Here is a 27,348-nt window from a genome sequence, read left to right as displayed (position 1 = left end):
GGAGGGAGAGAGAGAAAAACACCAGATTCTGGATTGGAAGAGCACAGCAGTTCAGGCTGCATCCATGGAGCAGCGAAATCAATGTTTCCTGATGAAGGGCTTTTGCCCAAAACATTGATTTCGCTGCTCCTTGGATGCTGCCTGAACTGCTGTGCTCTTCCAGCACCACTAATCCAGAGAGAAATATAGGAGGAGGAGAGAGAGAGAGAGAGAGAGAGAGAGAGAGAGAGAGAGAGAGAGAGAGAGGGGGGGGTGGGGAAGAGAGGGGGGGGGTGGGGAAGAGAGGGGGGGGGTGGGGAAGAGAGGGGGGGGGTGGGGAGAGAGGGGGGGGTGGGGAAGAGAGGGGGGGGTGGGGAAGAGAGGGGGGGCGCGGGGAGAGAGAGGGAGAGAAAGGGGGAGGGAGAGAGAGAGAGAGTAAGAGAAATCCACAGCAGTGCATCTGCACAATTACTGCCTTTGCCATTTGAATTCATGTATCGCTGGTCATCTGAGTGCGTCTGAGAAAATTAAACAGTGAAATTCACAACTAATCTTGGAGGAACCTGTTTGGGAGAGGTCATAGCACAGAAGCAGATAAGTGAATATTTTAAGCACTGCCTTTCAGTAAGTCTGCAATACTGAGTAGAGTGGGTTCTTTCTTGATTATGTGTTATATTGAGATATGTCTCTTCATTAAACTTAAAAATATAAGCCGTAAGTATTAATTTAACTTGGTGCGGTGTTTTGTAGAGGAGTAAGACATTGTAGAGGAATATTTTCTGGGTCTGTAGATTGAAAGAAGCAAAAATGGTCTTTAGTAGAGTGATATGCTCTTCTTTGTTGGGAGTTTAGGGAGAGTTTACATGTTACTGAGGATTATATCTACAATAAATGCTGTTGGTTGCGAATCCTATCGGATCGAATACATTGGTTGGAGAGAGAGTTAAAGGCAATGAGAAATTTACAAGAGCAAGGAGATGTGATGGATGGCAGATATAAAGGGGGAAAATTTACAGATAGTCATTTGGATGGGTTGACTCCAGGTATATCATGAGGAAAGAGATCAATCTGAGACTGGTACAGCTGAGAACAGAAGTGAGCCAACAGTCAGGGACTAAGCAGAGAACAAGGTAGGACTGATAAATTAAACTGCATTTATTTCAATGCAAGGTGCCTAACAGGGAAAGCAGATGAACTCAGGGCATGGTTTGGAACATGGGGCTGGGATATCATAGCAATTACAGAAACATGGCTTAGGGATGAATAGGACTGGGAGCTTAATGTTCCAGGATACAAATGCTACAGGAAGGACAAAAAGGAAGATAAGAGAGGAGTGGGAATGACGTTTTTGATAAGGGATAATATTACAGCTGTGGTGAGGGAGGATATTCCCAAAAATACATTCAGGGAAGTTATTTGGGTGGAACTGAGAAATAGGAAATGGATGATCACCTTATTGGGATTGTAGTATAGACCCCCTAATACTGAGTGGGAAATTGAGAATCAAATTTGTTATGAAATTTCAGTTATCTGTGAGAATATCAGGGTGGTTATCGTAGGGGAATTTAACTTTCCAAACATAGACTGGGACTGCCATAGTGTTAAGAGTTTAGATGGAGAGGAATTTGTTAAGGGTGTACAAGACAATTTGCACCTACTAGAGACGGTGCAAAACTTGACCTATTTTGGGGAAATAAGGCAGGGCAGGTGACTGAGGTATCAGTGGGGGAGCACTTTGGGGCCAGTGACCATAATTCTATTTGTTTTAAAAACAGTGATGGAAAAGGATAGACCAGATCTAAAAGTTGAAGTTCTAAATTGGAGAAAGGCCAATTTTGACGGTATTAGGCAAGAACTTTGGGGCGGCACGGTGGCACAGTGGTTAGCACTGCTGCCTCACAGCGCCTGTAGACCCGGGTTCAATTCCCGACTCAGGCGACTGACTGTGTGGAGTTTGCACGTTCTCCCGTGTCTGCGTGGGTTTCCTCGGGTGCTCCGGTTTCCTCCCACAGTCACAAAGATGTGCGGGTCAGGTGAATTGGCCATGCTAAATTGCCCGTAGTGTTAGGCAAGGGGTAAATGTAGGGGAATGGGTGGGTTGCGCTTCGGCGGGTCGGTGTGGACTTGTTGGGCGAAGGGCCTGTTTCCACACTGTAAGTCTAATCTAAGTCTAATCTAAAAACTTTCAAAAGCTGATTCGACGCAGATGTTTGCAGGTAAAGGGACGGCTGGTAAATGGGAAGCCTTCAGAAATGAGAGAACAAGAACCCAGAGAAAGTATATTCCTGTCAGGGTGAAAGGAAAGGCTGGTAGGTATAGGGAATGCTGGATGACTAAAGAAATTGAGGGTTTGGTTAAGAAAATGAAGGTGTCAGGTACAGACAGGATAGACCGAGTGAATCCTTAGAAGTGTATAAAGGAAGTAGGAGTATACTGAAGAGAGAAGTCAGGAGGGCAAAAAGGAGACATGAGATAGCTTTGGCAAATAGAATTGAGGAGAATCCAAAGGGTTTTTACAAATACATTAAGGACAAAAGGGTAACTAGGGAGAGAATAGGGCCACTCAAAGATCAGCAAGGTGGCCTTTGTGTAGAGCTGCAGGAGATGGGGGAAGATGCTAAACAAGAGTTTTGTATCAGTTTTACTGTGGAAAAGAACATGCAAGATATAGACTGTAGGGAAATAGATGGTGACATCTTGAAAAATGTCCATATTACAGAGGAGAGTGCTGGATGTCTTGAAATGCATAAAAGTGAATAAATCCCCATGACCTGATCAGGTGTACCCTCGAATTCTGTGGGAAGGGAGGGAAGTGATTGCTGAGCCTCTTGCTGAGATATTTTTATCATCAATAGTCACAGGTGAGGTGCTGGAAGACTGGAGGTTGGCTAACTTGTTGCCACTGTTTAAGAAAGATGGTAAGGATAGGCCAGGGAGTTGTAGAGCAGTTAGCCTGATGTCAGTGATGGACAAGTTGTTGGAAGGAATCCTGAGGCACAGGATTTCCATGTATTTGGAAAGGCAAGGACGGATTAGGGATAGTCAATATGGCTTTGTGTGTGGGAAATCATGACTCACAAACTTTAAGTTTTTTGAAGTAACAAAGAGGATTGTTGAGGGCAGAGAGGTAGATGTGATCTATATGGACTTCAGTAAGGTGTTTGACAAGGTTCCTCGTGGTAGACTGGTTAGCAAGGTTACATCTCATGGAATACAGGGAGAACTAGCCATTTGGATACAGAACTGGCTGAAAGGGAGAAGTCAGAGGGTGGTGGTGATGGAGGGTTGTTTTTCAGACTGGAAGCCTGTGACCAGTGGAGTGCCACAAGGTTCGGTGCTGGGTCCACTACTTTTTGAAATTTATATAAATGATTTGGATGTGAGCATAAGAGGTATCGTTAATAAATTTGCAGATGACACCAAAATTGGAGGTGTAGTGGACAGCCAAGAAGGTTACCTTAGATTATGAAAGGATCTTGATCAGATGGGCCAATGGGCTGAGCAGTGGCAGATGGAGTTTAATTCAGATAAATGCGAGGTGCTACATTTTGGGAAAGCAAATCTTAGCAGGACATACACTTAACAGTAAGTCCTAGGGAGTGTTTCTGAACAAAGAGACCTTGGAGTGCAGGTTCATAGCTCCTTGAAGTTGAGTCACAGGTAGATAGGGATAGTGAAGGCGGTGTTTGGTAAGCTTTCCTTTATTGGTCAGAGTATTGAGTACAGGAGAAAGTGAGGTCTGCAGATGCAGGAGATCAGAGTCAAGAGTGTGTTGCTGGAAAAGCACAGCAGGTCAGGTCAGGCCGCATCCGAGGAGCGGGAGAATCGACATTTCGAGCCAAGCGGCTGTACAGGACATTGGTTAGGCCACTGTTGGAATACTGTATGCAATTCCGGTCTCCTTCCTATTGGAAATGTGTTGTGAAACTTGAAAGGGTTCAGAAAAGATTTACAAGTATGTTGCCAGGGTTGGAGGATTTGAGCTATAGGGAGAGGCTGAACAGACTGGCGCTGTTTTCCCTGGAATGGAGGCTGAGGGGTGACCGTATAGAGGTTTATAAAATCATGAGGGACATAGATAGCATAAAGAGACAAAGTCATTTTCCTGGGGTGGGGGAGTCCAGAATTAGAGGGCATAGGTTTAGAGTGAGAAGGGAAAGATATAAAAGAGACCTAAGGGACAACCTTTTCACGCAGAGAGTGGTACATGGATGAATGAGCTGCCAGAGGATGTGGTGGAGGCTGGTACAATTGCAACATTTAAAAGGCATTTGGATGGGAATAGGAATAGGACGGGTTTGGAGGGATATGGGAGGGGTGCTGGCAGGAGTGATTAGATTGGGTTGGGATTTGGTCGGCATGGACGGGTTGGACCGAAGGGTCTGTTCCATCTGTACATCTCTATGACTCTGTATGATTGTCCACTGACTTCCAAGTGAAAACTTCAAGCAGTTTCAATTAGCAAAGAGAGTCCAATGTATTCCATAAAACCTGTATTTCAAATTGGCCTACCCTGATCGAGATAGCTGGTGAATACACATTTGAACATGTATGTGAATAAAGTTGGTTTGGAGGGATATGGGCCAAGCCCAGGCAGAAGGGAGTAACTTGGCTGGGATTATGGATTGTATTCATATGGTGCCTTTCATGAACTCCCAATTGTACAGCATCTTAGGAAATCCTATCAGGTACCTTTGAAATGTAGTCACTGATAAAATGCAAGAAAACCAAGCAGTCAAATTGTGAATAGAAAGTTTACATACATAAATGTGACAACAATAAGATAATTACCGATTCTGCCTGGACCTCATGCAGATAAATCCCCAGCTTTTCTTCAAAATTATGCTGGGAGAACTTTTACATCAACCTGCGAGGACAGGCATGGCTTTGGTTTAAAATGCCATCTGAAGGACATCACCTCAAACATTGCAGGACACCCTAAATATCTTTGTACTCAAGTCTCTGGGGCTCACAGCTCCATGATTCACAAGCAAGAACGTAACCATTGATGAATTGGCCATTGTTAAATTGGCCTACATATCCACAGGGATATGTAGGCCAAGTGCATTAGTATGGGGAAATGTAGAGTAATAGAGTACAGGAATGAGTCTGGGTCAGGTACTCTAAGGGTTGGTGTGGACCTGTTGGGCTAAACGGCTTGTTGCCACACTGCAGGGATTCTATGATTCAATGAACCATAGCTCACTCCCTAAATGTGCGATATTAAAATGAATTTATTTAATATTGAGACACAGTTTCTATAACTTTATTAAAATCATGACATACATATGTGGCAGACCTAAGGTGACTGGATGATATACAAACTTTACCTCAAAACAAATTTCTTCATGTTGTGCGGGTGACGAACAATTGCATCCTACGATGAATGCAAATATAATCACTCAATTCAAACATTAGTTTGTAAGAGTGGAACATGAGCAAAGAAAACCAAATAATTCAAAGTACTTAAATTCTTGGAACTTCTTTGACAGTCACTCCTCCCTCCCACCTTCCCTCCCTCCCGCCATCTTCAGGGAGTGAAATTTAATACCTGGGCTTCAGCTTTGCATTTTGACTTTAGGGCATCTTTCTAGCTTCATGGCATTTTACAGATTAGGAGATCCAACAGTATTAACATGTAGTGTGCACAATTTCACCAGACATCAGCAGGATTTTCATGCAACCAAATTTTCAACTGATTCCACAACATATAAAAGGAAGATTTTTTTTTCTCTACAGCTATGTTTTATCCCCCAACAACGTGGCTGGATTAAGTTTACCTCTGAGAAAGCCCCACAACAATTGTGTGTGGCTTACAGTTATGAAAACCAAAATGACATTCAAGAAAAATTCCTCAACTCTTGCTTCACTAAAATTAGTAATCTTTCTCTTCTCAGTGATGAAGCAACATGTAATTTCTCAAGTAAGCTTTAAAATCTGTACCAAACTAGTGACAAGCTTGGTTCTGTATAAGTATTAAAAGTGTCAGGACAGAAGGAGGGAGTACAAGAATCAGTGGGGATCAATAATTAAGATGGATATACTTTCCTCAGGAAATGCAACAAAGCTCATTCCTGATGGAGAGGGCTATCCTGCAAAGAGGCATCAAGTAGAATGGTCCTAAATGCTTTCAAGTCTTCGAAGAATTTGGAATCTTCTTGAGGCATGTAAAATTCTTAGTGAGCAAGCACAGATGTTGAGAGATTGTTTTCACTGTTCAACGGATTAGAAACTGAGGACCGTATGGAGAGAAGAGGTCAGCCATTTCAGACTGAGATGAGAACCTTATAAAATCACAGGGTTAAAAATCGTCAGCATTCTCCAATGAAGACAGCAAAGATGCTCTGTCAATGAGTACATCCTAATTTGAAACAATCTTGTTTTTGTGCACTAAGGGAATCAAGGGGGAAAGCAAAGATAATATAAAAAGTCAGCCATGATCTTAGGAAATGAAGGATCAGATTCAAGGGGCTGAATGGCCTGTATCTTTAATCGGTCTTTCTGGTTAACATTGTGATGCAATGGGACACGAAAATTAAAGTGTACTCTGTTCCCAGCCATCAGCCTTCTATCCCTATTCCAAACCCATGTTTACAGATTCATATTAGTCAAGACCATTTTGACCTGCTTAAGGTTTTCTTTTCACCTTTCATACTTCCATCGCATTGGCCCGAATCCTAACCCGAAGGCAATTTTAAGTATAAAACTCATTTTCATTACCAGAATTACTGACTGTATGCTGCCTGTCCAGTAATTCACTGAAATATCGTCGGCTGTCTAGATAACATGATTCAGTCCAAGAGTGGCAACTGAATCCAGAGTTTCCATCCCTTCCAATATGTTTGATGTACAAACACAAAGTATCAAAGGCAGCCTTCCAGGCTGACTAGGGGCTATGCAGTTCTTCCCAGCATTTCTCTTTCCACTCAAAGACTTTGCTTCTTCTAGTTACTATCCTGGATAACCTAATGCAGGTCAAGTGCACTTGATCTGCTTTTGGCTTTGCTGACCTTGGGCACTCCTTTTAAGCCATCACTCCTAGGCAGCATTCTCCACTCCACTTCCATATTCAGGCATACTCGTGACTATGCTTCTGGCCACACTGAGACCACAGAGAATCCACTCAATGTATTTTTACATATCTGTGTGCATTTGGGTGAGAAAAGAGGAAACCACATTGTGAATGAAGTTGCTTTCTGGATAACCAATTGCTCAATCTCTGGTTGCTTGGTTTACGAAGTCACCAGAGCCCTTCTGCTGTAGATGCTCAGATAAAATGTAAGCAAACGCGTGCCACTCACAATAGATGACTGCACAAGTTATGGGGGTCCATCATGGTGCTATGTTCTGGAGTCCTTATTCGGACAACGTTAAAAACTGAAATGATTAAAACAACATTTTTCACACATTTTGTCTTCAATGTAATTACACAAGGGTCAAATGCAAAGTAATATCATCCAATACTTCAACCGCTCTTTTTAAAAGTATACATTTTGCACAATTACAGTTCAGCGGAGCCTATCATTGTGACTACTTTTCTGCACATTATTAACTATTTCAAATACAGGGGAGATAATGCTCAAAGAAAGAAACATAAATCTTAGGGAATACAAACATTCAACATATACAGGAGTCCTGGGGAGCTCGAATTTTTAACTATTTTGAACTCAAGGGGTGTGAAAATACACGTAGACTCTTAAACATACCATGAGCAAAATACCTTGTTTATCATATTTCAATTACTTTGCTTTCAAATTCAAATTGGAATTTTATCAAAGATGGTTTTTGACGACAACAGTATAAAAACAGCTCAATCAGTAATATGTAACTCGCAGATTTATCAGCAAGAGCCAACTGACCCATCTGGACATTTAGTTCCTACAACACAGGAATATGTTTCTTCAGAGGCAACTAGAGAAAGAAATTCAGTAAGTCCAAAAGTTGCAAGTTAATTACAAATTGTACTATATAACATAATTTCTCAACACCTCCAAATCACCAGGTTGATTTAAGAAATTCACTATTTCATTAAGTTTGTTCCCATCAAATTATTTAGTCGCCTTTGGTGCGGTTGTGGTCAGATCACATCTGAAAGCACTTAGATATCTTTTAAAAATGGCTTGCAGCAAACCACCAGTTGGGTTTAGAGTAAATTACGTATGACACACAAGACTGACAAAGACTTCCTTTCCTATCAATTAAGGAAACTGCTTTTCCTCTGTGGTATTGTGACATTGCCCTTGGTTCCCCATTACCCAATTGTTACATATCTATTATTATTCACCACCATATTATGGTCTGAACATTCCCAACCTCCCTCTTGCTTTCAATGCCAACATTGCTTGCTCACCATTTCTAAAAGTAGCACTCTGCCGTTACAGGGAGTTTATCTCACAATGATATACTGGGCATAAATCAAACAGAGGTCACATTCTGCTAAGGGATGCAGAACATCATGACGCATGCATGAGCAAGGATCAAAAAGTAATATTTCTCATCAGCTAGAGCAGATGACACCCAAGGGAACCAAAATGTATTAATTATTCAGCACAATGTTTAGATTGCACCTCTTCAAGGGAGGTTATCAACTGTAGTATGAGACACATCCTGTAGTAGATGACTGGAGAATGCAGATTTTACAGCCATTGATAGAGTTCAAACCAATTAATGACTTTACTCTGAAACAAAGCCAATATACGATCACCTAGCTGAAGACAACGCAGGATCAATGCATCTTTTGGTAAAGCGGCCTTAACTGCCAACAAACCTTAAGATGATACATGATATTAAAAATCAAAATTACTATTGCAAGCTACCCACCAAACAAATCCAAAGGTTCTTCTGTCCTACAGATTTTGAAGCATTTTCCATAGCTTTGATAGTTGTGATCAGCCTCAAGGTCCTAGGTCTAACACTTGTGCACACTTTCTGTTCAGTCAGGGGGTGTGGCATCATTGGCTGCCAGCATTCACTGCCCATCCAAAATCCCATTGAGAAGGTAAAGGCGAGCTGCATCTTGAACTGCTGCAGTCCTTGAGGGGTAGGTATACCAACACTGCTGTTCAGAAGGAATTTATAGGAGTTTGATCCAGTGACAATGAAGGAACAGCGCTATATTTCCAAGTCAAGATGGTAGGGGTCTTAAAAAGGAGACTTGTAGACGGTGGTGTTCCTATGTATCTGTTGCCCTGTCCTTCTGATCTTCACAGGTTTGGAAGGTGCTGTTAAAGAAGCCTTGCTACAATGCATCTTGTAGGTGGTACACACTGCTGACATTGCAGGTTGGTGTTGAAAGAAGTGAATGTTGAAGATGATACATAGGGTGCCAATCAAGCAGGCTGCTTCGTCCTGGATTGTGTGAGGGTTTTCAGGATTTATGTACCTGCTCTCATCCAGGCAAGTGGGAAGCATTCCATCTCATGCCTGACTTAAGCCCCTTATAGATATTGGACAGGATTTGGGGAGTTAGGAGGCAAGTTACCCACTGCAGAATTCAGTCACTGATCTGATCTTGTAAACAGCATTTATATGACTGGATCAATTCAATTTCTGGTCAACACTAACTCCAAGAATGTTAAAAATCACAACACCAGGTTATAGTCCAACAGGTTTAATTGGAAGCACACTAGCTTTCGGAGCGACGCTCCTTCATCAGGCTATCACCTGAAGAAGCAGCAGCGCTCCGAAAGCTAGTGTGCTTCTGATTGAACCTGTTGGACTATAACCTAGTGTTGTGAGATTTTTAAACTTTGTACACCTCAGTCCAACACCGGCATCTCCAAGAATGTTGATACTGGGCAATTTAGAAAGGTAACCTTTGAATGTCAAATGGTGACAGTTACAGCATGGTGACCCTCAGGTTAAATCACCACCAGTTTTTTTTTTCCGATCTGTCTTTTTCATGTCTGATGGTCCTCTGGGACTATGACAATTTTACTTTGGGGGTCAGTTAGCTCAATTCATCGGACAGTAACTTTGCATTGTCGAGTGACGTCAACAGCATGAGTTCAATCCCACACCAGCTGAGATTATCATGAAGCACCTTCTTTCTCAACATGTGCCCACCCCTGAGGTGTGACCACCTTTGGGTTAAACTGACACCAGTTCTGAGGTAGGGACAGGGTGTCTCACCAGCCCTTGAGTTTTGTTTGGATATTTATTATTAGCTGACAGCCATTCATTTACGTCCTTAAATTATCATAATTAACTCCCGTCCTTACACTAAACCAAAGCACGCTGAAGAACAATACATTGCATCCTTCATCAATGTCAGATTCACTATGAAAGCTTTCCTACATTATTTCTTGCTGGGTCTCTCGGGCTTACACAAACCACCACCTCTGGCTTTCTCCCATCATCTTCTGAATCCCTTCTAGCTAATCTCACCTGTACACTTGGCTAACCCCAGACACAATTTACCACTTTGCAAATCCACAACAAACGTCGCTATTCACTTCCCTGGGTAGACATTTTTACAACTACAACAATTTCTTTATAAGTTACAAGCTCAATTTGCATTGATGCTATCTTCTGTGGTTTCCTCACCATCTCTTCTGCTTTAACCTCGTTAATCTCTGCAGCGTTGACTGGTGCCCAATATTGGTTAACATGCTGCAATCCTGAGTCACTGTACATGTCCGGTTGCTTTGTTTTTTTAGGGTTACCAAAACCTATTCCATCCAATGGCCACACTTGGTCAGTATTCCTCACTTGTCTCTAATTCCTGGCGATGTTTCCAGAATCGTTGAGTATTTAGCTCCAATTTCTGATGATTCAGAAGGTTCAATGGTCATCCAGTCTCGTTCAATGACATGACGGACCAATTGAGTTTATTACTGTCTACTCACACTCAATGTGTTACACTTTTATCTATCTTTGTTTCCCATCATTATTCTTTCAATCTCTAAAATTAGCAGCAATTTTCCATGGCTTCACCCAACTATTATAAACTGACTTCATTTATGACTACTCTAAAGCTACAACATTTTAAAAATACCTCTGCTGACTGCACCTGTTGAATTTTACAGCCCTCACTCTCCCCACATCTGTACACTTCTAACTCTATTTATTGCCATTCTCCATTCATCTTTCTCTTTAAATTTGACTTCCCTCTCGCAGGACCCAATTTTACACCTTTTCACAAAACGAAAATAGCACAACCCAGAAGCTGTGATAAAGCAGAAAATGCTGGGGAGGGAGAAACTCCGTTTAATCGCAGTCACCAGCAACATGGTACTGAGTAACGTGTTGGAACCATGTAATAAGTGCTTGGGTCTGATGAACTTCACTTCAGATAGAAGCCATTATTAAAGGCATTTAGCAAGGCACTTCAATGCGTTCACAGTTATCAGAGTCAAATGGTTTAATGAAAAGTTTTATCATATTTAAACATTCCGTTGGAGTTCTTTGACAAAGTAACATGTGGCTTCACTAAAAGGGAACCAGTGAACGGTGGCACGGTGGCACAGTGGTTAGCACTGCTGCCTCATAGCGCCAGGGACCTGGGTTCAATTCCCGCCTCACGTGACTGACTGTGTGGAGTTTGCACGTTCTCCCCGTGTCTGCGTGGGTTTCCTCCGGGTGCTCCGGTTTCCTCCCACAGTCCAAAGATGTGCGGGTCAGGTGAATTGGCCATGCTAAATTGCCCGTAGTGTTAGGTAAGGGGTATATATATAGGGATATGAGTGGGTTGTGCTTCGGCGGGTCGGTGTGGACTTGTTGGGCCGAAGGGCCTGTTTCCACACTGTAAGTAATCTAATCATGAACGTACTGTATTTAGGTGTCCAAAAGACTTTTGTTAATCTACCACAGTTTATTACAGAATATAAAAGCTCACATATTACAGAATATAAAAAGATAGAAGATTGGCTGGCTAACAGGAAGCAAAGAGTAGAGATTAATGTTTTTTTTGTTGGCAACATATAACAAGTGGTGTGCCACATGGATTAGCGCTGAGACCTCAACTATTTACAATTTACATAAACAATAGAGCATACAGTTGCCAAATCTATTGCACAAAATTAGATCAGAAAGTAACTTGTAAAGAGGAAACAAAGTGGCTACAAAAAGATGTAGATAGGTTAAGTGAGTGGGTAAAGATCTGGCAAATGGAATATAATGTGAAAATAAAGGAAATGGCTATTTTGCCAGGAAGTTTAAAAAAAGTGTGTTGTCTCAAAGGTGAGGGATTGTAGAGCTCAGAGATGTAAAGAGATCTAGGTGTCCTAAGTGCATGAATCACCAAAGGTTAATAAGCAGGCACAGCATATAATTAGGAAAGCTAATGGTATCATTTAATGCACAGGAGAATTGAACACATGGGTAGAAGGTTGTGCTTCAGTTATACAAGGTACTGGTGAAACCGCAGTTGGCTTGCTATGCACTGCAATGGTTTCCTTGTTTAAAAGGATATAAATTTACTATATTAACACAGGGAACTGAGAGGATAGTCTGAAACAAAAAGGTGGGACAGACCAGGCTTGTGTAGGCTGACGTTTTGTAGATTAAAAGGAGGCTTGATTGAACAAGATTTAGATTAGATTAGATTACTTACAGTGTGGAAACAGGCCCTTCGGCCCAACAAGTCCACACCAACCCGCCAAAGCGCAACCCACCCATACCCCTACATTTACCCCTTACCTAACACTACGGGCAATTTAGCATGGCCAATTCACCTGACCCGCACATCTTTGGACTGTGGGAGGAAACCGGAGCACCCAGAGGAAACCCATGCAGACACGGGGAGAACGTGCAAACTCCACACAGTCAGTCGCCTGAGTCGGGAATTGAACCCGGGTCTCAGGCGCCGTGAGGCAGCAGTGCTAACCACTGACACAGCAGATTCAGAGAGAACATTAGTTCTTATAGTGGAATCAAGAATTAGAGGGTCACTCATTTGAAAGATGGGGCTATTTTGTTTTCTATGAGGGTGTAAATTCTTAATTGCCTCCTCCCGAACAGGTGGCAGAAGTAAAATCTTTAAAACTTTTAATGGCAGAGGTGGACTTTTATTAAAGCAAAGGATGAAATGTTATCAACAGCATTCAAGAAAGTGGTTTTGAGGTTAATCAATCAGTCATAACCTTATTAAAATAACAGAGCAGGCTTGATCGGCCGAGAGGCTTATGCCTACTCCTTGTAAATATGTTTAAGTATTTATAATCTGAGGATGTAGGATTCTCTACCTGCTCACAACTATCCCTATTTATCCTGCGGTAACTGGCCTCAACTTTGACCAACTGCAGTCTCTGTGGTAATGGTACTCCAATTGATAATAAATTCAAAGATTCGATTCAGTAACAACAAAATAAAGAGCAGTGCATACAGGTTGGCGTGGACTTGTCGGGCTAAATGGCCTGTTTCCACACTATAGGGATTCTATGACTCTTATATTCTATACAAGGTTCAGTGTTTCTTTCAGTTACCCAATTTATAATAGGTGCTATTTTACAATAATTAGGTCGGCTCAGATGATCCCTTGAAATCTCTCTCTCTCAGCTTTTTTTTGGTCCAATCGGGTGCTGGCAAGTGAGACTAGATTGGGTTGGGATATCTGGTCAGCATGGACGGGTTGGACCGAAGGGTCGGTTTCCGTGCTGTGCATCTCTATGACTATGACTCTAATCACTCTCAACTGTATCTCGTTGATTTTAAGTTCTTTTACATATGCTTCCTTCTCTCCTACCAATTACTACCCATCCAACTGGATTCCTTGAACTTCCTTGCTGATTTTCCATTCCTGTCACTACCTTGTGGCTTGAATATCACCTCTTGGACTCCTTTCCTAAACTAAGTTTTCTGCAGTCTTTCCATACATGCAGATTTGATGCTATTTGCAAAGCCTCTTGTGCCTGAATGCCCCCCCCCTTCTGTCTTAGCTACCAGAACTGGGAGGAGAAAAAGAGTGCTCACGGTGCTCAGTGATCAGCTTTGTACAGTGTGAACAAGATTCCTCTGATTTATGTGAGGACTCTGTCATTCAACATTTTATTTGCTTGTTGACGGCCGCTTTACATTGGATTGACATGCTGGACGAAGTCTTTCAAGGGTCTATAGCCTGTGTGATCTTTAACCTGAGATCCTTCAAGAACATCTGTGGCAATTACAGTTCTAGTGTACACACAATATTTCCATTTGTCTGCATTAAACTTCATCTTCTGTTGTTGTGCTATCACAGAATGTCCAAAAGCTTATGTGCTCCTGCCTGAGTTTATCTTCTACTTTTACATTCAATTCTCCTCACTGTCTATTGTGGCTTTGTCCACAAGTTGACCATCTCAATTCTCATTGAGTCCATCATCCTTTTTTTCTCCCCCTGCAGGATGACTCATGTAAAGCATTTATGCAGTTCAGTGCCTTGAAATTTATTTATATAGTAGCTTTGACCATCACCTCAATACTCAATTTTCTATATCACACACAAAAGGTTCACAAATAAATAAGAATCCAATCAATATCTTTATCAAAAAGTTGTATTTTATGGGCAATATTGGCAAACTGTGAGTAAACATAATTTTGTCAAAGATTTACTGTGACAACTATTTCTTTTTTTTTGGAACAAGTTATAGTACTCTGTAGTTGGTAAAGCTTTGATCAGAAAGAGATTGGATACACAATTGAACAGTTATTGGTGACCTTTGTTGAAAAGCCAAACTCTTCATAATTCCCCACAAAAAGAAACCAGAATTTCAGCTCAACAGGTCAAGGAATGGTGGCTTGGGAAAGAGACTAACGAAAACTAATTTAATTTGTTTCCCAGTAGAGGCCCTGAACGCAATGTGAATTTTGTTCAAAAAAGATTAGCATGGTTTTTCTTATGCAAATTAAGTAGCAGCTTACTCATACTGCTTGAAAAATACCCACATTAAAAATTTAACTTTGCCAAATTCCAATTGTTTGACTAACTCGGAATATCTATGTTTGGCAACTCTCCCGAGAAGCCAAAAGATTGAGCATTGAATCGTTTAAGTAGTGTTGATGAGGGAGGACCCAGATTCTGTACTGGCTGAATTTATGAATCAATGTTATCAAGTCCTGTTGAGTGGGTCTATTTCCCATAAACACATACTGTAATATGGTATTGACATAAGTGATGAATTAACCACCCCTAAAGTTAAAACAGAATTCTCCACACTATGAAGGAACATGCTGCGCTAAACTTTATATATTTGCAAATGGCCATCGATAAGTGTTTACAATATGCCAAATCAAGGCAAAGTATTATTGTGAAAGCAAACTACTGCAGACCAGAGTGTTGAAAATATTCAGATCTGCAATATCTACATTAAAATACATTAATATTTTAAGTTGAACAAGTCTGAAGTTGTAACTAAAGATATTAACTCTATTTATCTCTCCATTGTTGCTGCAGACCTGTTCAGTATCAACCAGCACATTCTCATGTAGGATTGTAACTGAGTTCAAGAAATGCAGTGTCTTTGCTTCATATAATTAGCATTCACAGAAATAAAACAAAAGCAACCAACAATGCATGCTGTAGATATATTGACAATGAATGAACATTTTTAGGTTGCCCAAAATAAAATGAGAAATTTGAAAACACTTTATTCGGTCATTGGCAATACTGTGTGCAGACTCTGAGGTTATAGATACACCAGCATAACCTTGATACATATTTCTTGCAGGAACATTTTCCAAACATGAAGTTTTTTTTTAATGGATCCAATTTTCAGTCAAAGTAATCAAAGCAACTTTCAGGTCATTTTTATTGGAAAATGTTAATTTAAATCAGCCCTTTGTAAGTAACTCATGCAAGTGGAACACATGCTGGAGATATCAGCAGTAGGAGTCTTAAGAACAATGCTATTGAATGAGTTTAAGGTTCAATGTCTTCAGGGTATAAAACAATCCACAGTGTTTGCAATGCTGTTCCAGCCATTCACCCTGTAACATGCTATAAATGCTGCAAAATATCAGTTCAATTACAAAAAGTGGTCACTTTTCTGATAACTGAACCAAAATCGTCAACCGCAGCGGTGTGTTTCAGTAAAGGAGAGTGGCGGCAGGGCAGGGCCTCTCTCACGTTGAGCCACTTGCCTCCTATCAGCTCGACAGGGTGCCAGCTCCTGGTCTTTCCCTCACACACAAAACCAAACGCATCACAGAAATGTACAAAATAATTTAAGGTCACACAGATCAAATTGTTTTCTTTTCAAAATACACTCTCCTTTTGATTTAATTGGATACCGATGCAATGTTTTGCTAATTCAAAGTAGTTTCAGCACCTGACGTTAAAATGGAATATTTTTTATTAAAATCCATTAACTTCTTTGCCTGCCATCTTCACTCGTGTTTATGGTGCTTTACTCAACAGAATTTCAGGATCAATTGTAAGTCACTTTATCAGTGACTAGTGTAGCTCTTACCTGTTTCTGATGAATCTGTCTCAATCTCCTGTTCTTCTGCTACATCTTGCATCAAATAGGTTTCATCGTTATACACCAATATTTGTGCTGCATAGCCTTGGTCAAGCCTGGTACTTGGAACTGGCTCCACGATCACTGCAGGGTAGCCGGGACCCTTTTCTGCCTCCTACAGAGCAAAATAGCACAAAACAGATGAAGAATTGTTTTTAAAAAAGGCATTACTGCAAAGAGTTTGTTCAGTTTAATTTAAGAGCATTATTCTATACTGAATTGTTTCTATTCAGTACCAAGTCATTCTCCATACATTCTGCCATTAAGCAAGTAGGCAATTTCCCATATCTTAATGCAAGGATCCTAATATCACGAGCGATAACCAGGAAGAAACTGCAGGCATGATTGTTATCTTCCCTTTGCTGGAGATTCCTACTTGAGCAACATTGACTTTGAATCAGACCCATTAGGACAGCTGGGGGGAATGACACAAACATGATCTGAAAGGAGATCTACTTCAGACAGATACAAAACACGATGTAACATGGTGCTGTGATGTGGTGTGAATGTCAAGTTTATGGAAACAGGCCATTGGCCCAACAACTCCTGACTAATCCGTCTAACACTGTGGGCAATTTAGCATGGGCGATTCACCTGACCTGCACATCTTTGAACTGTGGGAGGAAACCGAAGCACCTGGAGGAAACCCACACACATAGGGGAAGAATGTGCAAATTCCATGGAGACGGTCGCCCGAGCGGTAATCAAACCCGGGCCCCTGGCGCTGTGAGACAGCAGTGCTAACCACTGAGCCACTGTGTTCATCAAATGTAACCAACAGCTTGTAAAACTGCTTCAGTTATATGCACGATAGTTTGAAATACTGGTGCAAAAGTACGATGTGGGGCTCGATGGGTTGAGGAGAGCGTGAGAGAGAGCAAATGAGAGCGCGAGACAGCGAGAGCAAGCACGAGAACGTGAGCGAGAGAGAGAAAATAAGAGCATGAGAGTGCGAGCGAGAGAGACAGAATGAGTGAGAGCGAGAGCGTGCGCTAGAGTGAGAGCACGAGAGAGAATGAGAGCGAGCGAGAATGAGTGAGCGCGAGAACGAGCGCGAGAACGAGCGCGAGAACGAGCGTGAGAACGAGCGTGAGAACGAGCGCGAGAACGAGCGCGAGAACGAGCGCGAGAACGAGCGCGAGAACGAGCGCGAATCAGAGCGAAAACGAGAGTGAGCAAGAACGAGTGAGCGAGAATGAGAGAGAGAGAGAATGAGAATGAGAATGAGAGAGAGAGAGAATAAATGAGAGAGAGAGAAAAAATGTGAGAGAGAGAGAATGAGCACATGTAAGACAGCATGAGAGAGGAGGAACATGTGTGCGAGACAGACATCCCGCAATTCTATTCGCAACATGTTTTTTGTGCATTTATTGCATGTCTGGGCTAAAGGTGGAGGGGGTACAAATGAATCTAGAGTTTCTGACCCCACTTACTACTTAGTACTTGGTACTGAAAGTCCGTATTTGTAATGGATATCCAGCGAGGACAGAATTAAACTGGGTGGCTCGGTTCTCCCAAGCTGCATCACCGGACAGAGTAACACAAAGTACCAAGGAGTTGTTGGGCCTCACTGACTGACACCTCAAAAGACATCACCATGGCAGAAGGGAAGAAAATGAGTTCCCAAGACAAAATTAAAGGGTCACACCCTGACCATGAATGATCAGGGGCATGTTGGAACAGCAACACCAGACTGCTGACAAATGTGCACATCAATTTTTAATTGGCTTTACTAACAAAATTTCACATTCATTTGAACTAAGTGAGACCATTTCCCACAAAATTCAGTAGTAATTTTGTAACCTAACAATCAAAAGGTTCCCTGAACAATTATACGGTGTAGCAGTGTTTCTCAAAGCATGTTTTCAAATCACTGCATAATTAAACTGAAGGTTCTGATGTACAACTTTAATGTATATCACTACCATATTACTGAAGCGACTTTAACCTCCCTGCCGAACAACTCCCCAATTACCAAATGTGAACATGCCACAGCATGGCTAGATACAGCAACCATATACTTGCCAACCTGATATACTCCAAAGATTTTCAGAAGTGTAGCAACAGGTCACCTGCCTGAACTCTTGACTGCTGCTGTTCTATGGCCCAGGGAGTAAATAAAAGCATTCAAATGCTCAGGGCATTCAAATAACAGGTTCACTTGTGGAACTGTGTTCCTGAATGTAAAGAAAAAAATGTGAAACCATGCCTGAATTCTTGTCCTTAGTGTAAGAAGAGCTCTGAAACGCAGCTTAGCTATCAACGCACACAAGTGGTGCTTTATAGCAGAGCCAGTCAGCTGAATAGCTCAGTTTTGCACCAGGCAGTGTGAGCCAGCAAGGGAACTATTTATACTTTATTTATTTATAGACTATTAACACTGAACAGTAGCAAATTAGGAGAAATAATTTGCAGTCCAGGACATTGGAAGGCTCACAGCACATGTAATAATGTCATATGAAGAAATCATGAAGTCTGCTTGTCCACTTGCACGATGACAATTACAACAACCCTGAATATAGTGTTGAAAATTAAATGTAGATTCTTAGCAAGCAAGAACATGTATGCCATTTGAAAACAACCTGCAGCTCACAGAAAAACTAATGCATCTGTACAATGTTCAGCTGACATATCAGCCGTGCTACATATTTAATGACGTGGGATATAAAAAGCCATAAAACTAAGCGCACAGGTACTGAACACTCACTGTCTTGGCTTAACCAGCAGTGATGGAGGGTGTCCATCTGTTTTTGCATGCACTGAGTATTTTGACAAAGCAAAATACACTGCTAGCAAAAACAAGCACAACGTTTCACATAAATATCAATTTATTAGAAAGGAAAAGTAAAAACAAATTCCATTTATTCAAAAATAAACAGAAGACTAAAACTGGGCCAAAAGGATAAGAAACATTGTAACAGACAAATTCTTTTTGCAGATGATTCTGACTCTTTCAAAAAAAATCACACCGGTATTTATTTTGTTTTGGACTTGAGATTATCACAGCACCACAGGAACGGCTTAGCATCCTCTCAATTTATCTTGGACAGTTTAAATTAGTCTCACACACACACACATCATTCATCTGAACTAAGTGTAGCTATTTCCCACAAAATTCAGAAGTAATTTTGTAACCCGACAATCACAAGGTTCTATAACAAGTACAGATTCATCATCCAAGTTCTCATCCAAGGTCATTTCTGCTTCAACTTTGGCATTCTCTTCCAATACCAATGTGCATGACAATATAATGAGACCTTGCTTCTTGGGACATTAGGATAGGTAATGCCTCAGTCATGTTTGAAAATCACATGTGTGTTTAACAACTATGGCTCCAAGTCTGCGTATTACATAGAAAGCGCCAGGTGAACAGTCTGACAGAAGACTTCTTCCCAAGAGGACATAGGAAGACACTTGTCAAATTGGTCAGAAATCTGCAGAGTCCTTTTCCGGAAACCACACACACACAGGCCCATTACCAAAACAGGATATGGTTGATTTTCTATTGAGTTTTTGCCATCTGCTGATTGGCTGGAGAAGGGAAGTGATTTAATAGACCTGAGGAAAACTCATGATGTTCAAGGGAGGAAATTACTGGTCCAAGGTGACAGTCTGTGTTGACACAGTATCCAGTACCACACTGTCGGAAGGGAACTCGGACACTAAAAGGAAGCCCTTGACCAACTCCATTACCACACCCATGTGGAAAATATGGGATTCAAAAAAAATTTATAGCTGCTAGGATTTAAAAAGTCCCAAGTATTCCATCCACTACAACATCAATTGCCATCCTAATCTCTTCATTGACACAGTTTCAAGGTAAAAAGTGAGGTCTGCAGATGCTGGAGATCAGAGCTGAAAATGTGCTGCTGGTTAAAGCACAGCAGGTTAGGCAGCATCCAAGGAACAGGAAATTCGATGTTTTGGGCCAGAGCCCTTCATCAGGAAAGGGCTCTGGCCCAAAACGTCGAATTTCCTGTTCCTTGGATGCTGCCTAACCTGCTGTGCTTTAACCAGCAACACATTTTCAGCACAGTTTCAAGGTGCCAAGTCTAATACAGAAACTGCTGCTTTTGACAAGTTCAGCTACTCTAATGTGCAACCAATTCTAGAATGTCAAACCCTTCACATGCTCTTCACGTAGGTAGGGAAGGAGTGGCACTACATAAACTGAGGGGGGATATCTCTCAAAGTGCATCAGTCTGTCTACCACAGTAATACCAGTCAACTGAAGTCAGATGTTAGTGGGCCGATCCCAAATGCTACGTATTTGCCGTCTCACTACTGCATAAAGAAAAACATCACTTCCAGTGATCAGTAATGAGTAACATGCGCTCAGAGATTTGAATGACACACCGCAGATTAAAATATAGGAGGACAAATTACGAGCACTTCAGAGTACATGATATTTGAACCAAGTTAGGCTGGAATCTAAGAACACAAGTTTAAAGGAGTACTTCTTCACTCATAATGTACTGTCACATTATTGACACTAAAATATTCTCCAAACTACATCCTTCTGGAAAATTCTAAATGACAATTTGTAAATGTTATAAAACATTAGAATGAATTTGGTATTTTGCCATTCACTATTGGATCACATCTCAAGGCTACGCAAGCACTAAAACAACAATTAAAAATTAACAAATCAACATTAGCATGAAGTATTACTCATGCAGAGAAAGACACTAAACAGGGAGGCGTCGAAATAGACTCAGCTGCTTTTTGTTGACTTTAGATAGCCCATACATTAGTGATTGCCATCCCCTTCAGACCAACACTAAACAGAATGTAAATGCATTGTTGTCCATTATACTGCATGGCACACACTGGCCTGCATGTTAAATTCCACCCTTGATTCCTTCATTTCTATCAGTAACTGGATTTAATCATGAGACTTCAGCTCCCCGATAGCTCAGTGGGAAGACAGACTACGGATGCTAGAATGTCCAGAGAATATAGAAAAGCTGCCTTTGCTCTCCAGCAACCAGAGCAGAAATGCATATTTATGTGGATTTCAGTGACACCCCACCAGATGGACAGACAGTGAAACTTAAATCCAAAGAATGACCTCTCAGTAGGCAAACAGGGTAGCCAATCAGCACATAAGGTTTAAAGACAGCACAGGAAACAATAATTAATCAATCACTTTTCGATTGATATTGGTCAGATGAAGAATGTTAGATCTTTGAATAGTACCATGAGATCTTTTACATTCTACTGAAGAGGCAGAGGTAGAGATTTATTGTCTCAACTGAATGAAAGATCTTCCTCAGGATTTCAATGCAATTCCAGTCTTGATTATGAACTCAAGTCATTAATTCTCAATTTTTTGAAACAAGCAAGCTGCTTTTGGTTATTCAACATTCTTAATCGTGACTCCTGTTGTCAGGGCTGAGGTGGTTTATTCGAGCTCTGGGCCCACCATTCTATAGTCTTTTTCATTCCTAGGACATCAGCCCAGTCCTCAATCTTTGGGCTTTTACTGCCTATCCCTTGTTTAGTACATAAGGTTGTAGTATGTCTTCTTTGTAAACTGCTGCAGTCCATATGGTGAAACAGTGTTGCTCGGCAAGGAGTCCCAGGAATTTTGCCTAGTATTTTTAAAAGAAATGGCAATGTACATCCAGTCAGGATGTGTGCAATTTGGACGATGTCCCCATACACCTGCTGCCATAGTTGCACATAGTGGAAGATGCAGTGCTGGTTAGAGAGGCATTGCTGAAGATGACTTGGCAATTTAGATCACCAAATCAAGCTCCCTGATGGATATGCAATGAGTCTCATCTGAACTAAGTTCGAAAGTGAAGATTTCTCAAAATTGTCAGCAACCAGACTTCAACTGGTCACAGTAGTTCAGACCCCTGCTGTAACTTTAAGTTTCAATATCTGAGATCCAACAACTTGAAAATTCTGCCATTTGCTGAAAAACTAGACAAACAGTTTGCCTATGAGGCCAAGAAAAACAAAAGTCAATGCAAAAACCCACATTTTTTTAAACTAGTTTGTGACAAACTAAGCCTCAAAACCCACAAAATACTGATGGATATTAGCACAATGAATAAGCCCAGTCCGCTCAATATACTGCTGTACCTTAAAACGTTAGTAGCTGAAGCACACAACATTAGAAATGCACACAAGTTGTGCTGTGACGAAAAATAGTTTTGATTCGATGAACCCAACATATTCCAGAAGCTGACAGCATATAATATTCCAAGAATATAATCATTGGTTCTAGATCAAAGTCAAAAAAAGCATTTACCTAACAATGAAATGGAATAGAAGCATGGTGTTTGTCACAAAGATAAAGGGAGAAAGGCCCCTGTGCTAACCTGCTGCTGTTGGGTCTCCATTCCATTACTGGTAAAGTCAAACACCAGGCCTCCACTCTCCACCACTGCTGATGTCATAGCACATTTCCTGGAGCCTCTCAGGGTGCTGCAGCCAAATCTTCTTCACACAACAGCGTGCTGCACTCAGCGTCTGCCAAAAACTGAAAAGGTCCTTGCGTTTTAGGCACATATAGTATCATGCAGCGCTCAACAGAAGTGTCCTAAGACACACAGGGAAAAAAAAATTGTGCAGCATAGAAATAAGTCCCCCCGGAGCACGTTTCCTTTCTAGATCCCACTTTCTCAGCTTATGACCTGAGGAGAAACATCACTTCAGCAAAGCAGCACCTCTGCAAAAGGTTCCTGGACCTGCAAGAGAACAAAATAACAAACAGGTTAATTTATTGACTTTCGTAGACTACCCACACAAAGAAATCTATAAAGTTTTAATTTCAGAATTCTAGACTTTTACTGTAATAAAACAGGGAACTCTCTCAACTTGACATTTTCTATATCTAACCCTTTATTTTCACCACATGAATTGGTATTGTTGAGTGTTTTGAGTTTTGTAGCCAAGTTGAGAGAAACACTTAATACTTGCATCTGAACTTTTTTTTAATGTGAAGAACAACAGAGGGCACTAGTGAGTCGAATGGCCACATGTCACTATAATATTAAATAAACACTGCATTGAGGTCGCTCGGGCTTTATTCAGATCAGAAACCTGTTGGTTGTTACACTTCATCAACTCTGTTGAACACAACGTTAACCTTCATAGGTGCTGAAGATGAATACACTTCATGCCGTCAAAAAAAATACAGCCCCAGAAATAAACTTAGGAAACAGTCATATCTTAGTAATAGAAATGGGGAGCAAGGTGGCTCAGTGATTACCCCAGCTGCCTCATAGCGCCAGAGACTGGAGTTCAATTCCAGCCTCAGACAACTGTCTGTGTGGAGTTTGCACATTGTCCATGTGTTTCCTCCGGAAGCTCCAATTTCCTCCCACAATCCAAATATGGGCAGGTTAGGTGGCTTGACCTTGCTAAATTGCTCACAGTATCCACAGATGTGCTGGCCAGGTAAATTAACCATAAGAAATGCAGGGCTACAGGGGGTCTGGGTGAGATCCTCTTCATAGAGTCAGTGTGGACTCAATGGGCCAAGGATTCTATGAAACAAATTGCTAGAGAAACTCAGCAGCTCTGGTAGCATCTGTGAAGAGAGACACAATTTGAACTCTTCCTCAGGGAGGAATATCATTTTGGACTTAAAACTTGAATTGTTTTTTCTCTCGGCACACTTGCTGAGTTTCTCCAGCACTACTTTTGTTTCAAGTTTTCAGAAAACACAGCATTTTGATTTTGTTTGCATAGCCATACATTAGTCCTGTACTCCTGGGAATTGCTAATTGTAATCTCAGAGATCCAAGACTGCGAGGCTAGGAATTGGAGTAGGCGAAGGCCTCATGGTATTACAAGACTATTAATCCAGAAACTCAGCTCATGTTCTGGGCGCGTGGGTTCAAATCCCACCACAGCAGACAGTAAAATGTTTGAATTCAAAAAACATCTGGCATTAACAACAACCATGAAATCACTGCCAAATGTTGCAAAAATCCATCTGGTTCACCGAAGTTTTTTCGGGGAAGAAAATCTGCCATCTTCACCTGGTCTGGCCTCCAGACTCTCAGCTGCACTATGAAATGGCCTCACAAACCACACAGTTGTATTAATAGCTATGAAGTCTAAATAATGAAATGGAATCAGACAGACCACCTGCACAGGACGTGGACTGCAGCAGTTCAAGATGGCAACTCACCACCACTTTCTGAAGGGCAACAAGAGACAGGAAATAAATGCTGACCAGCCAGCAACACCCACACCCCCACAAGTGAACTTTAAGAAATTCCCTTTGTTTCATTAAATTCCATGGTGCATTACTACAAGCAACAGGGGAAAGGCAAAGATTTAATTGATAAAAACATTGTCATATTTCTGAAACACAACTTGACCTCTAAACTAGAATATCAGCCTAATTTGTTGGCACTGTTCTTGATATGTCAAATGACAAAAGCTAAAGCTTCTTGGGAGCAGATCAGAAAAACCATGGGTGTTTACTCTCCATGAGAAGGCAATTCAGCTAATTGTTGGCTTAAAACTTCTTGTAGTCATTACACAGAGAAAGGTAGAAGAACAAAAATAGACTTCCCCCAACTTTAAACATCATGTCCTTACAATAATAATTTGGAGATGCCGGTGTTGGACTGGGGTGTACAAAGTTAAAAATCTCACAACACCAGATTATAGTCCAACAGGTTTATTTGGAAGCATTAGCTTTTGGAGTGCTGCTCCTTTATCAGGTGGTTGTGGAATATAAGATCATAAGACACAGAATTTATTGCAAAAGATTATAGTGTGATGTAACTGAAATTATATATTGAAAAAGACCTGGATTGTTTGTTAAGTCTCTCATTTTTTAGAATTATCGTGTTGATTTCATTCTTTCATATGTAAATCGCAAAACGTTTTTAAAAGTTACATTCTCAAGTGAACTTTAACAATTGGTGTCACACCTTAAGTGAATCATCTGGGCTGAAATGACACCAATTCATTTGAGAATATAACTTGTAAAAAAAAGTTTTGCGATTTACATATGAAAGGATGAAACCAACATGGTCATTCTAAAAGATGAGAGACTTAACAAACCATCCAGGTCTTTTTCAACATATAATTTCAGTTACATCACATTGTAAACTTTTGCTATAAACTTTATGTCTTACAATCTTATGCTCCACAACCACCCGATGAAACAGCAGCGCTCCGAATGTTTCCAAGTAAACCTGTTGGGACTATAACCTGTTGTGTGATTTTTAACTTACTGTATTAGCACTGGATCACTGCACTTGTAGTCTGTCTCAATTTCAGATTTTTAAACTATTGTATGAAATATACATTTAGGAGAAAGTGAGGACTGCAGATGCTGGAGATCAGAGCTGAAAATGTGTTGCTGGAAAAGAAGGGCTTATACCCGAAACATCAATTCTCCTGTTCCTTTGATGCTGCCTGACCTGCTGCGCTTTTCCAGCAACACATTTTTAAGCTCCGAAATACACATTTGGCCTACAAGGCAATGTCTTTTTAGGCAAACCAAAAAGAATTTTAAAAATGTAGGAATGGCTAGATTTTTGATGTTCCAAGCTGACTCCACCGCTCATACAACTCAATCTTATCTCACATCACCTCAAACTTTAAAGTTCCACTCATTGATATTGCCTGCTCCCTATTGGAGTATGGTCAGGACACAAGTCTCTTAAATCTTGCTATGCCTATGTGATTTGAATTCCCTCAGTCTTTCCCACTCATTTGTTCCCCTGTTATAGCCCCATCCCTCAAATTCCAAAGATTATATTCTGGAATGTATCTGATTTGCTAATTCAATGATTGATAAACCTGACTAGATCACTTCAGGTAGTTTTGACTCTTAAACTTTGCTGGCTTGCCCCTCCAGGAATTCCCTTACATGCAAAGTGGCCCCACAGTTTTTCTCATTACTAACCATCTCCTTCAAACACCCCTCACCGCACCCCTCCATCCAAATCCACACTGCAACAGCAAGTCACAAAGACTTCACCCGTAAGACCAAGAACACTCAGTCGCATCAAACCCGTCCTCACCCAGAAACAGCTCCTTGCCCCTTTCTGAGCCTCATGCCTTTTTCTCATTTCTTTCTCGGCAATCCAGCAACTCATCTCGTCGTCCCTAATGGATCAATCACTGCTCTTCACCCTCCCTCTTTAACTGTATACTGTCTCTTGGCAACAACATCTGAAGAAACAAGGTTAGCTACCAACTACCAACTATAACAAAACACAATTTCCCCACTGCCTCTCCCAACACCTCCACTGTCTCAGTGTTGTCCGATTGCTCATCCTAATAGCCAATTACAAGCTGCTCCTGCTTTCTCCAATTAAACTGTGGTACGGCAGAGGCCTATCCTGCCACAAACTCTGACTCTCATCACAAATTCCAACCTTCCTGCCCCAGTGGGAACCAGACAGGTCACAATCACAGCATCCTATCTAACCCTTAGCTGAGTTCCTGATCCCATATCCTCTCCATCAGAAAACATTCAACCCTACAAGATTACCTAGCTCCAGCCTGGAACATCTCAAAACATTTATCCATGCTCAAGTCAACTCCATTCTAATACGGATTCATCCAGTCTCCATTCCTCACCCTTGATAAACTTCAATTAATCTAAAACTGTGCTGCTCAGATCCCATCTTAAGCTACCCTACACGAATACTCATTCACCCACCACCTACTTCCCTGCTGACCCATCCAGTTTCCCATCATGTCCAAAGTAAAATTATCTTTAAATCCCCTCATAGCCTCACCTCTGCCTGTGTGTGTAATCTGGACCAGATCCACATCATTGAGAAGAACCCCCCTCCAATTAAAAAATGTCTTCTTGAGCATCACATTCATTCTTTGTCCCAATGCCACTTGCTGTTAAGAACATTAGTGACAATCGCTCACTGAGGGTGAACATCAGCTCTGGTCCAGGAAAGCTTCCAATCTGATATGATCGTTCATTCCT

At 41.2% G+C, this 27,348-nt stretch overlaps 1 protein-coding gene across 5 annotated transcripts in view; it reads right to left on the bottom strand.

Annotated features, from left to right (window-relative positions):
- LOC132833264 (ETS-related transcription factor Elf-2-like) overlaps nt 1-27,348 on the bottom strand; it is a 145,920-nt gene that overhangs the window by 52,192 nt on the left and 66,380 nt on the right. For all 5 annotated transcript variants that reach the window (XM_060851412.1, XM_060851409.1, XM_060851414.1 and 2 more), the window contains exons 2-3: nt 22,748-23,116; nt 16,365-16,530 (exon numbers count right to left, since the gene is read on the bottom strand). In XM_060851412.1, the coding sequence (XP_060707395.1) occupies nt 16,365-16,530; nt 22,748-22,825 (244 nt within the window). In that variant the 5' untranslated portion in view covers nt 22,826-23,116. The remainder of the gene's footprint in view (nt 1-16,364; nt 16,531-22,747; nt 23,117-27,348) is intronic.

This window comes from Hemiscyllium ocellatum, chromosome 36 (genome assembly GCF_020745735.1).
Source record: "Hemiscyllium ocellatum isolate sHemOce1 chromosome 36, sHemOce1.pat.X.cur, whole genome shotgun sequence".
Lineage (NCBI taxonomy): Eukaryota > Metazoa > Chordata > Chondrichthyes > Orectolobiformes > Hemiscylliidae > Hemiscyllium > Hemiscyllium ocellatum.
Note: the sequence above shows the minus strand (reverse complement) of the source record. Positions and strands in the feature narration are given on the sequence as shown.